Source organism: Mus caroli, unplaced genomic scaffold (genome assembly GCF_978045245.1).
Source record: "Mus caroli unplaced genomic scaffold, Mus_caroli_1 scaffold_2, whole genome shotgun sequence".
In the NCBI taxonomy this organism is placed as follows: domain Eukaryota; kingdom Metazoa; phylum Chordata; class Mammalia; order Rodentia; family Muridae; genus Mus; species Mus caroli.
In genome coordinates, this window is record NW_028227257.1 from 89,525,739 (window position 1) to 89,538,477 (window position 12,739).

Genomic DNA, 12,739 nt, shown 5'->3' on the forward strand with positions numbered 1-12,739 from the left:
TTGACAGCAGGGATCTTGTCTCCAGTTCTCTTGGGATTTGTGTGTGTGTGTGTGTGTGAGAGAGAGAGAGAGAGAGAGAGAGATCTCAGCAGCAGGGATCTTATCTACAGTTTTCTTGGTGTGTGTGTGTGTGTGTGTGTGTGTGTGTGTGTGTGTATGTGTGTGTGTGATATCTCAGCAGCAGGGACCTTGTCTCCAGTTCTCTTGGTAACTTAATTGTTAAGGTGGGTCAACAGAAAGTCTCACAACATGTATGGAGTGAGGCCGTGTCTGGAGAAGCCTCCACGAAGAAGAAGGGTCAGAATCACTTGCACCAGGTACAAACATTTTATTTTTCTATAAAGAACAACGTAGAAAGAGGCAGGGGAGGGGAGCTAGGCCCAGAGGAGCAGCAGGCAGGCCTCTGGCCCTGAGTTGGCTATGGAGGACCTGGCCGATACCCTAGAATTTCACCAGGGCCTCGGGCTTGATGGTGGAGAAGGAGCCAGGGGAGGTTGTGTGGAAACCCAGGATAGCCGCTGAAGTCACACAAAGCCTGGCTTCATGGAGGAGCGGCGGCAGTTGGGGCAGCTCCTAGTGCCATTGTTTTGCAGGCATCTGTGGAGGTAGGGGGCTGCGTTCACTCACCTAGACCAGACTTAACTTCAGGCCCTGGCTTGTATCTTCCTCCCTTCCAGACTAGGAGGTCACTGTCTAGTGGGAGAGAAGGCTCTTCTGGACTCTGCTCACTTCCTGCCCGCCCTGCCCCAAAGGCTTCCAAGCTGGGGCAAAGTTGGCATCTGCTGCCACCCCAAGGCAAGTCTGGTCCTGGGAGCTGACTTGAAGGGGCCCCTTCTGAATTCCCCTTGGGATGATGGTAAGAATGACCCCGCCCCACGGAACTAGAGGGAGAGTCGGTAGTTGGTGGGAAATTGTGAGAACACACCGAGGCCCCAAGGAACCAAGACTGACGATTTAATATCGTCAGTGTGATTTGGGGGTTCCTGTCCACCCAGCGGAGGACTCACCTGAGATGAAAGATGTGGGAGCAGGGCAGGGCCTGCAGCCGGCTGTTCCTCTCCCCGATGGACTCACCACAGAGGCCGCAGTAGAGCTCAGTCTCCTCCACGCACTCGTGGAACCTCACTACGTGCGTGCGCAGCTCACGCTGCAGCCCTTTGCTGCGGTAGATGCTCTCACTCAGGCAATGCAGCTTGAGCTGGCTCAGCTAAGGCAGGGGGACAGATCCCATGAGGGATTCGACGAGGGGCGGGGCTAAGACGGTGCCTTTCCCACCACACCCTTGCCTTGCTGTGCGTCCTGGGAGAAATAGCCTGCCCACCCTAGCCTTGGATTCCCTTTGAACAGACAGTGGGTAAGTCCAGAGATGAGAAGAAACACAGATTAGGGGCTCATAAATATAGCCCAGGCTGGCCTAGAACTCCTGATCCTTCTGAGTCTACCTCCCAAGTGCTGAAACAGGTGTGCCCACCATACCATATTTCTGAAGGACTTCATTGACCAAACCTGCTGCTATGTTGCCTCTACAATAACTAATGTGTTTCCTATTTTTACTGAATGTGCATTTCTGATCAGCCAGATACCCGGATAAACATGAGTGGTTGTGGTCCAGCCCAAAGCAAACAGACTTCGGCATCTTAGTTGGGCTGTGCCCCAGAGCCACAGAGATGCACATTTTCTAGAAGACTTTGGGAGACACAAAGCTTTCTCCAAGACTTTAAGATCTGGATACAGGGGCTGGTGAGATGGCTCAGTGGGTAAGAGCACCCGACTGCTCTTCCAAAGGTCCAGAGTTCAAATCCCAGCAACCACATGGTGGCTTACAACCATCCGTAACGAGATCTGGTGCCCTCTTCTGGAGTGTCTGAAGACAGCTACAGTGTACTTACATATAATAAATAAATAAGTCTTTTAAAAAAAAAAAAAGATCTGGATACAGCTGAGACATCTGAAGAAGCTACATGTACTATGGGTATATAGCTGGTAGCTGGGGACCTTGGGCCTCATCTATAGCATGAGAACACTCACAGGGAAGGAAGGCTGTATTTAATATTTATGAGGATGCCCAGCTTTTGAGGACTAGAGGACATTGTTAGGGTTGTTATCTTGGTTTTGTTTTTAAGATTTAAAAAAAAAGTGTACAAGTGTTTTTGCTTGCATATATGTGTGTACATATGTGTGCATGTCTAATACCCATGAAGAAGACATCTACTCCATGGAACTGAGAGGCCACTATGAACTCAGCAACTCTCCAAGGTATGAAATGCCTGCCTGCCCCCAGAAATATTCTCTGGGAGGAAGGTTGAGATCAAAGCTGTTGGAGTGACCGCAAGCACCTTCCAGAGGGTCAGAGGGCTCAGAGCTTAAGCAGGGTCTCCTGTATCCCAAGCTGGCTTCCAGCTCACTACGTAGTCAAGGATAACCTTGTCTCCTGTCTCCTCCACCCAAGTGGAGGGATTGCAGGCGTGTGCCAGCACATCCAGTTTCCCTCCTTTGGCTCCTGACCTCAGCCCGACCCAGGGGACATAATCATGTCTGACCTTATTTCCAACCTCTTCAGCCAAGTCCTGGGCTTTCTCAATGGCATCCAAAGCCTGGAAGGTGAGCAGAAGCCAGAGTTGTGGGTAATCTGTTTCGTTCAGAGCCAAAACAAGGAAAAGTAGGCCTGGGGTACTGGGGAATTGGGGGGGGGGGCAGCAGGGGGCATTGCCCTGTGGGAAGGCAGCAGAAGAGACGGAGCCTTAGTTTATGCTGACAGGATGGGCAGAACGTGACTGCTCATGGGATGCTATGGGAGAGTTAAAGGGAATTTAAGAATATACGGTTTAAATGCTAGCTCTGGCCCCTTATAAGCTGTGGGTCCCTGGGCGAGACATGGACCTTCTTTGACTGTTTAGGTCTCATGGCAGCAGGGTGAGGCAGATGTTAAATAAGGGACGAGCCCAACACTGTACCCCCAGTGTTGGTTGAACAGCCCCAGATTGGGAGCATGCAAGTGAGCTTTAGCCACGGGAAAGGGTCTGGCCTCACCTTGTCTTGCACCTTCCGGGCCATCCAGCACTTGGCCACACCCAGCAGCACGTGCACCTGCCCGAGGCGGTTTCCGATCTCCGTCATGATGCTCATAGCGGAGTCGTACCGAGGGAAGGCTGTCTGCAGAGCCAAGCAGGGTTGGATTTGAGGTGCTCCAGGCCCGAGGTCCCCCCGCCCACCTCATCCTGGTGATCTCACCTCCAGGTCCCCACGGCTCCGATGGATATCGGCAAAGCAGAGCAGACAGAGTGCCTGTAGCGGGCGGTCACCATGCTGCAGGGCAATCTTCATGGACTCCTGCAAGGGAGGCTGGCCGCTCAGGCAAGCTCATGTGACCCTACTATGGGGTGCCCTATACCCAGCGGTCCCTTAGAAGGGACAGCTAGGATCACCACATCCTCTTGTGGTTGCTGAGGCCTCTTGCACTGAACCACTAAGCTCGCAGTACTGTCTGACAGAGGGAAACCAAGACTCAGGTCAGAGAGAAAGAAGCACCGTCATGGGGATGGGAGGAGGAAGCGATGTGGAACCTGAGAGGGGAACTTCAAGACCTGCTCTCTTTTCTCTCTCTCTGTGTGTGTGTGTGTGTGTGTGTGTGTGTGTGTGTGTGTGTGAGAGAGAGAGAGAGAGAGAGAGAGAGAGAGAGAGATTGGAGAATGGCATGGGCTTGAGAGCTGGAACTGCTCTGAGACTGAAGAGCCCCCCAAGCCTTTTCTTTTTTCTTTTGTTTTTGTTTTTTTCCGGCCCAAGAGCTTTGAATGCAGTCCAGGCTAGTCTCACCCTAAGTGATCACAGTGTTTGGCTCCTGAGTGCTGGGGTTACAGACAACATCGTATGTCTCTGTTTCACTAATTTTTTGTTGTTGTTGTTCTTTTTTAAAAAAGACACTCTCATATAGCCCAGCTAGGCCTTGAACGTCTGATCCTGTCTCCACCTACCAAGTGCTGGTATTTTAGGCATGCATTCCTAAACCCGGTTTTATATAGGGCTAAGGGTTGAACCCAGGGCTTTGTACACGCTAGGCAAGCACTCTGTCAGCTGAGCTACATCTCCAGCCCTTGTGGTTTCCTTTCAAAGTGGTCCACAGAGGCTGCTGGGGACAGGGAAGCTCCTGGCCATGAGGATGGACTGGAAGGGAATGAGGCCTTCCGGTGATTATTGGCAAGCCTTTGAGGGAATCCATGGGCTGTGACCAGGCCTGAGAGCCTCTCCCACCCCTGCCCCCTGCATGCTCCCCAGCTGTCCCACCTCACAACACTCCATGGCACTGCCCAGGTGGCCCAGCAGGCGGTAGGCCACAGCCATGTGGTACTGACTCATGGCCCGATATTTGAGGCTCCAGCCTTTGCCATAGTCGTTGACAAGCTCTGCAGCCTTGCAGGGAAAGAACAGGGCTTTCTCATAGTCCTGCAGGGGACACAGAACAGGAGGGGGACACATTGAGTGGTAGGAACGGACCCAAACCCAGGGCTCCAGGCCTGGGATCTGTGACATCCAGGGAACCACCATGTTTGTTTGTTTGTTTGTTTGTATTTTTTATGTTGCTCAGAGGAGGTGCAAACTTGTGGTCTTCCTGCTTTGCCTCCTGAGTACTGAGGTCACCGATATGCAGCACAGGGCTCATGGTCCGCCTGTTCACTCATTTCAACTTCCAGCAGTAAGCACAATCCAGGGGGAAGGGGAAACCAGCACACAAGTATGGCTTCTTGAGATTGCTGCTGGATGCCAACAGCCAAACACGGTTCTTAGACTTCGCTGATGCACAATAAATAGTTGTTCACTAAACGAAAAGGCAAAGACACAGCTGGCTTTTCCTCTCATGCAGCCCTCGATGGCTTCTTGGCTTCAGAAGCAAACATGACTCCTGTGGGCTCAAAGACAGTGCTCCACCATCAGCACCAAAGAACATCAGATCGGGGTGATGGAGGCCGGCAAATCCTTCTTGAGTGCTTCCCTCTCAAACCTATCAATGCCTACCTTCCACTCATGGGGGAAGCAGGGGTTCAGGAGTGCCCTTGTCCATTACTAGCTGCGTCGCCTATCTACATCGTGGTTCCCTTTCTGTGCCTGGTCCGTACGATGGGAACCAACCCCCACCCCAAGCCCCTACCCTCCGTCATGAAGATCTTTCTACCTGACCATCTACTACATACAAAAAAGTCCTGGCATTTCTTACCTCATTTAAAAACCTAACAGCAAGGCCAAGTGTAACATGCTCACCCGGAATCCCAGCACCCAGAAAGTAGAGGCAGGAGAATCAGGAGTTTAAGGCCAGCCTCGGCTATATGTGGAATTGGAGGCTGGTCTGGTTCCACAAGACCCTGTCTTTACCACTCACCAAACCACCTACCCAACCAACCAAGCAAATGGACCCAAATTTTCCATCTGTAAGAAAGAAGGCCTGGGCTTACAGTCAGGGGGAAGGAACTCCTAAACACTTAGGTTTGGGTTAGAAATAGCCCTGCTGTGTAAGTTCCAGGTGTTCTGGGATCTGAGAAGATTTAGTAGCACAGACAGCCTGGTCTACAGAGTGAGTTCCAGGACAGCCAGGATGAAACCATCAACAAACAAGCAAATAAATGGGAAAAGCAGGACACAGATATGTCTAACGGCATCCTTACCCCAGAGGTGTGACCTCATCTTACCACAATCACTGGAGATAAATGAGGGATCTCAGGACGCCTCAAGGAAACACAAAATCGAGATGGAGAAATGAGATGTGACATTCTACAAAGCAGGTAACCTGGTTTGTTTAATGTGTCATGGAAAATAAAAGGGAGAGCCAGAATGTTCTGTTCAAAGTCATAAAAGACACAATAAGCCACTGGCTGTGTAGCTCTGGCTGTATTCTGCATTCAACAAGCTGAGAGTAAGGGAAGTATTTTGCAAAGAAATGTAAATAGAGATGGCATTCAGGAATTATTTGGCTGCTATTCTGAGATTATGATAATGTTGGTGTGTGTGTGTGGACAGTTATTGTAGTTATGTAAGAGCGGGTCACTGAAAAACAAAGATCCTGTTTAGATTTTAGTGATGCGAATAGAAGTACTTCAGAGTCAAAAATGAGATGCTGGGCTGGAGAGGCGAGGTGGCTCAGCGGTTTAGAACACTTGCTGCTTTTGCAGAGGGCTTGGGTTTGATTCCCAGCACCCACATCTGTAATTCCAATCCCAGGGAATCTGATGCCCTCTTCTGGCCTCTTGGAGCACAGACACATATACAGTGCAATAACATGCAGGCAAACACTCTTACATGGGAAATAAAGTAAGTCTAAGAAATACAATAAAAATAAAGGAAAAATAGTGAGGTGTAAACAATTTTTCTCCCTCCCTCTCTCCCTTCCTTTTAAGACAGAGCTCACGTAGCCCAGGCTTGCCTTGGAACTCATTGTCAGTTAACAATGACCTTCAACTTCTGATCCTCTTTGCTCTGCTTCCCCAGAGCTGGGATCAGAGGCCTGGGCTACTGCACTCAGTTATGCAGTGCTAGGAACTTTGTGAGCACTCGGCAAGCACTGCACAGATCATGCTGCACTCTCAGCCTCATGTCAATACTACAATACAGCAGATATAATACAATACAACAGTTTCTAATACAACAGTTAAACTATGTACACCAAAAGTCGCAGAATATGAATAATTGGTACATCTAAGTAATGGGTACATGGAAATTCACTGTAACATTACACCTTCTTATATTACTTTCCCTTTTTGAGGGACAAAGTATTTACCATGTGCCAGCACCTAAAATTCTCTCAAAGCGGGGGCTGGAGAGATGGCTCAGCAGTTAAGAGCACTGACTGCTCTTCCAGAGTTCAAATCCCATCAACTACGTGGCAGCTAACCACCATCTGTAATGGGATCCGATGTCAATGTCCTCTCTTCTGATGTGTCTGAAGACAGCTATGGTGTGCTTATATAAACAAAATAAATGAATCTTAAAGAAATTCGCCCAAAGCTTGAAGCTAGAGAGGCGATGGCTCAGCAGGTAAGGGCACTGGCTGCTCTTCCAGTGGACCTGGTTTTGATTTCCAGCATCCAAGTGGCAGCTCACCACCTCTGTGCTTCCAATGCCATTTTCTAGTGTCCACAAGCAATGCACGCATGTGGTACTCAGACACACACGTAGGTAAAACACCCACAGCCATTTCTCATGTACATCTGGGATTACACTAGGCTGCCTGAGACCCACTGAAATCCTGGAAATGGGAAGCTTTTGGTCACTGACCCTACCAATAAGTTCACACCTCGCCTCCTATGTCACTGTCCTCTCGGTGGCCTCCCTCTCCCTTGGCCGCACTTTGCCTGACACTTATTCCTGGGATCTCTGCCTGGTTCACCCTTCTCCTTCACCACCACTCACTGAGGCCTTCTGACCACTCTCTTAAAAATGGTGCCCCGGGCCAGGCGTGGTGACGCACGCCTTTAATCCCAGCACTCGGGAGGCAGAGGCAGGCAGATTTCTGAGTTCGAGGCCAGCCTGGTCTACAAAGAATGATGCCCTGACTCCTCATCCTGGTACTGCCCACTCTTCTTCACGTGATGAACAACCAACTTCCTGATAGCGTTAACTGTTCTTCTCATCCAGACAGTACGGAGCTTCCTAAGAGACCCTGCCGTTGTCTTTGTTGTTACAAACACGGGGCCCAACAACAGTTCATGAGATGTAGTTGATCCTCAGTAAAAATAACAATAATAATAATTTTCTTTTGTTGTTTTTTGTGTGTGTTTATTTGTTTTTTGTTTGTTTGTTTCAAAACAGGGTTTCTCTGTGTAGCCCTGGCTGTTCTGGAACTCACTCTGTAGATCAGGCTGGCCTTGAACTCAGCAATCCACCTGCCTCTGCCTCCCAAGTGCTGGGATTAAAGGGGTGCAACACCATGCCTGGCTTGTTTTTAGTTTTTTGAGACAGGGTTTCTTTGTGTGTGTAGCCCTGGCCATTCTGGAACTCACTCTAGACCAGGCTGGCCTCACAGATAGATCACAGATCATAGAGATCTGCCTGCCTCTGCTTCATGAGTGCTACCCAGCTCAGTAAATATTTTTTCAAGTATTTATTTGATATTAAGTGTATGGCAGGGCTGGTGAGATGGCTCAGTGGGTAAGAGCACTGACTGCTCTTCTGAAGGTCCTGAGTTCAATTCCCAGCAACCACAACCATCTGTAACAGGATCTGATGCCCTCTTCTGGTGTGTCTAAAGACAGCTACAGTGTACTTACATATAAATAAATAAATCTTTTTTAAAAAGTGTATGGCGTGTGGCCTGGGAGCATGTATGTGTACCATGCACATGCAGCAGCCTGCAGATGACAGGAGAGGCATGGGATCCATGGAAACTGTAGTTACAGGCAGTTGTGAGCCACCATGTCAGTGCCGGGAACCAAACTTGGGTCCTCTGCAAGAGCAGCAAGCGCTCTTAACCACTGACCCATCTCTCCAATCCCCACCCCTGCCAGTAAATATTGGACTAATGAAACTTTACATCACTGCCGTGAGTCCTGTTCTTCCTCATTTATACACAGATATCTCAAAGTCCAGAGAAGTAGGTACTTGCCCAAGACTAGACAGAAAGACAACTTGTTCTTATACAAGGGCTTCCCTGTCTTCCAGTTCATCTGAGAGATGGAGGTGTGATTCACGGCCCTGCCTTACCTGGAGTTTCTCATTCACTGAACCCATTTCCAAAAGGAGGGCTGAGGGCAGTGCCCAGAGAAGTATGTGGTTCCTAAGAGGCCCTCAGGGCTTTCTTGTGCTGGACCTGGAGGAAGCAGGTCCAGCCTCTACAAATCCCACCGGTGAGTTCATGGATGCCAGAGTTTGTGGACCTGTCCGTGCTGCAGAAGTGCTCCCTGACCAACTTCATCACTGGCACCAAGAACCATGCATCCCATCCAGGTGAGCAAGGCAGGTTCATTGGCCAGTTTAAAACCCATGCCACCTGGGGGGCCCATTTGCAGGATGGGTGGGTCAGATAATTCTGTTCTCCAATTGGCTAAGGTTGATGGCATTGTTTCAAAAGAACTTTTGGCCAGAGAAAGTAGAGAATATTTATCATATATAAACAGTATGAACACCCCCGCCCCCCACCACCACACACACACACACACACACACACACACACACAAGAGATTCTCAGGGAACCTCAAATCCCCCATTATCCTTTCCCCCATCCCCCACAAAGGGACCAGGCCCACCTTGACCTGGGCGTAGAAACTGCCCAGGCTGCAGCAGACACGGCACTCCAGCATGGTGTCATCGTTGTTGTGGGCATAGCGCAGGGCCTTCTCAAAGCTCTCCAGGGCCTTCTGGAAGAGGCTGAGGCCCAGGAAAGCATTGCCCATGCTCAGGCTGACCTGACCCCCAAGCTGGGCACCAGCCCTGGTGCCAGGCAGGCCGAGGCAGGTCTTGCAGTAGGAGATGGTTTTGTGGAACTCACATAGCTTCTCATTGCTGCGCGCCAGGTTCAGGTAGCTTTCGAGCAGGAAGTCAGCATCTTCCAGCCCCCGAGCAGTATCAATCTGGACCACGGCAAACTGACCCCGGGGAGGGAACAGGTAGACAACAGTCAGCAAGGCTGCACTCCCTGGCTGCCACAGCCAGAGAGAATGGCAGACCCCGAAGCTCGGACTCAAGAGTTTCCACCACCTCAGATCCATCCTCCCAGGCTCCAGTCACAGCAGAGAAGCTCTAACCAAAGCTCAGGGTAGACATACACTTTCACTCCCAGCCTCAGATCTGGAGTCTACCACTGACCAGCCTGACCCTCAAACTTGGAGCCTGTTCCTCCAGGCAGCAAGCAGCAGACTAAAATCTAGACTTGGAGGTCTGGGCTTAAGATCCCTGGATGCCTGTGAACATCATTGACATCAAAGGCCACAGGCCTGACTCTGAAGATACCCAGCCAACTAAGACTCAGGATCTCCCATGCATATTCAAAACTTCAGACCAGACACTAGCCTATGAGACACAGAGGGTTCTCACTCAGGAAGATACAAGGGTGTCTGGGAGTTAGAAGCTGCCCAGTCCTGTTCCCAATCTTCTCACAGCACCTGGGCCCTCCCACAGCACCCTGGAAGGGTAATGTGTACCTTCAGCATCTCTTTGTAGCGGCCCATCTCCGAGTGAGCTGTTACCAAGCAGCCCAGCACCCGGAAGCGGCCCACGAGGTCGGAGCCCTTCTCCAGCACCTTCATCCACACCTGCAGTGCCTTCTCTGTCTGGTTGGACTGGTACAGCTGCAGTCCTTTTTCAATCTGTTGCTTTGTCTGGTCCTGCCCCATCTTCCCACAGCCTGGCCACTCGGAAAGACCGTGGCTGGCTAGGTGTCTTTAGACCCTCATGGTGTTGGACCCACGGTGTCGGCTGATCTCTGGGGAGTGGGGGTGGGGGGAGCAACACCAGGCAAAAAGCTAAGCAGGGCCTGGATGGACAACGGGCGCCACCCTGGGAACAAGGCTGGTTCAGCCCCTGTCTGCAGCTGTCCCTGCCAGTTGGAGCCACGTGGTTTCTGAGGAATGTCAGCAGCAAGGTCACGAGGGTTCCTGCTGCACCCACTCCAAGCTGAAAGGTAGCTGTCCCAGGGATATAGGCACTGCACCACCCGAGAGAGAACCTGTTTGATGTCCCCTTTGACACTTCTGACACTGGCCTTGGTGCCCCTGGCAGGTTACGCTCTTTGGAAGCCTTGTCAAAGGCTGTCTGCCAGGATGCAGGCAAGCCTTAGGCCAGAGGTTTTGACAGCAGGACAGCAGGCAGGACACTGGGCATCAGGGAGAGGAGATGAATGTTCACCCTGCTGCTGCTTCTTGGTTCTTTTTGTTTTGTTTTGTTTTCCTTTTTCCTCTCTCTCTCTCTCTCTCTCTCTCTCTCTCTCTCTCTCTCTCTCTCTCTCTCTCTCTCCCCTCACTCTGTCTCTCCCTCTCTCCCTCTCTCTGTCTCTCTGTCTCTCTCTCTTTCTGTTTTGAGACAAGATTTCTCTGTGTACCCTGGCTGTCCTGGAACTTACTTTGTAAGCCAGGGTAGCCTCAAACTCAGACATCTGCCTGACTGCCTCCCAAGAGCTGGGACCAAAGGAGTGAGCCATTGTACCTGGCTAATGGAACATTCCACCCCATCCCCCCAAGACAGGGTTTCTCTGCATAGCTCTGGCTGTTCTGGAACTCACTCTACACCAGGATGGCCTCGAACTGAAAGATCTACCTGTCTCAGCCTCCTGAGTGCTGGGATTAAAGGCATGCACCATCACAGCCCAGCTTCACCTCTTTTCTTCCCAGTTCCTCCCCCATTTTATTTTCTCATTTTACCCATCACATAGACACTTACCTGGGCACATGTCCACACTGTTCCTAACACCTAGCCAGTTGGTGGGAGGCCTGGTTTCCTCCTAACTCCCTTAAGCAAATCATGTAGCTCTCTGAGCCTGCTTCCTCCTCTACAAGGCAAGGATAGTTAAACTCTCATAGTGGTGTGTGGCTCTCACACAGCACGGCACAGCACAGCACAGTACAGCACAGCACAGCACAGCACAGCACAGCACAGCACAGCACAGCACAGCACAGCAATGGGCACCAGCCTGGCCCTGCTTGCTGTATTTCTGTATTAGCTGTGTGAGCATAGAGAATTTGGGCGCATTGCTGGCCCTGGAGAAGAAAGGTTGACGGCACCTAGTTCACAGGATTCCCACAGAACTGGAGGACCTGCTGACTGACAAGGACTTAGAGCAGTGTCTAGTGTGAAGGAAACAGCGTGTTAGTGAGAAGAGATGATACTACCCCTTGACAAAATGATGACCAGAGGCCACAATCTGGTCATTGAAGATTCACAAAGTGTCCCAATCCCAGGGGCTGGTGAGATGGTGTGACAGCATTTGCTGCCAAGCATAACCACCCGAGTTCCATCCCTGGAAGTCACGTAACCGTAACCGGACGAACAGACTCCTATAAGTTGTCCTCCGACTCCCGTATGAGTGTGTGCATTACACATGGGCACAATAAATAAGAAAAATCCCCCAATTCCAATGCCAGCTGGTTTGACAGCATCTCTAACCGTGAGCTCTAATACCAAACACTGCAGCCCACTGTCACAGTGGTGCTGGACTGCCACTATCTTCAGAAGTGTGTACTCATGAGCAGTCCCCATCAGTCCTCCCTAATTATGGCTATAGTGTCTCTCCCATCCTAGATCCATATCATGAAGGCCTAACCCCTTCCTCACAATGCAGCCATATGTGGAAATAGTCTTTAAAGAGCTAGTTAAGGTGGGCTGTGATCCATCTCCAGGAGATATGACACCTTCATACATGCAGGCAAAACACCAGTGCACATACAATGAAAAAAAAATCTTTTTAAAAAAGTTTATTTAAAAAAAATCCCGCCGGGCGGTGGTGGTGCACGCCTTTAATCCCAGCACTTGGGAGGCAGAGGCAGGCGGATTTCTGAGTTCGAGGCCAGCCTGGTCTACAGAGTGAGTTCCAGGACAGCCAGGGCTACACAGAGAAACCCTGTCTCGAAAAACCAAAAAAAATAAAAATAAAAAATAAAAAATAAAAAAATAAAAAAAATCCCACCGGGCAGTGATGGCGCATGCTTTTAATCCCAGCACTTGGGAGGCAGAGGCAGGCAGGCAGATTTCTGAGTTCTAGGCTAGCCTGGTCTACAAAGTGAGTTCCAGGACAGCCAGGGCTACACAGAGAAACCCTGTCTCAAAA

General features: G+C 50.4%; 1 protein-coding gene across 1 annotated transcript; it reads right to left on the reverse strand.

The window, feature by feature from the left end:
• Positions 1-319: 319 nt before the first annotated feature.
• On the reverse strand, positions 320-10,520 carry Rapsn (receptor associated protein of the synapse). The gene is made up of 8 exons (XM_021155393.3): positions 10,122-10,520; positions 9,228-9,566; positions 4,282-4,440; positions 3,232-3,330; positions 3,031-3,153; positions 2,541-2,594; positions 1,008-1,207; positions 320-597 (listed from the first exon to the last, which is right to left on the reverse strand). Exons 1-8 carry the CDS (start codon positions 10,311-10,313, stop codon positions 525-527), a joined length of 1,239 nt encoding a protein of 412 aa, XP_021011052.1. The 5' UTR covers positions 10,314-10,520; the 3' UTR covers positions 320-524.
• Positions 10,521-12,739: the final 2,219 nt, after the last annotated feature.

What these genes read in the sequence shown, in the direction of transcription:
- Rapsn (XM_021155393.3), bottom strand. Translation starts at nt 10,313, where the DNA reads ATGGGGCAGGACCAGACAAAGCAACAGATTGAAAAAGGACTGCAGCTG. An exon ending in GTGCCATGGAGTGTTGTGAG is followed by an intron (nt 3,331 to 4,281) that starts GTGGGACAGCTG and finishes CCTCCCTTGCAG; the next exon opens with GAGTCCATGAAGATTGCCCT. An exon ending in CCCGGAAGGTGCAAGACAAG is followed by an intron (nt 2,595 to 3,030) that starts GTGAGGCCAGAC and finishes CTCACCTTCCAG; the next exon opens with GCTTTGGATGCCATTGAGAA.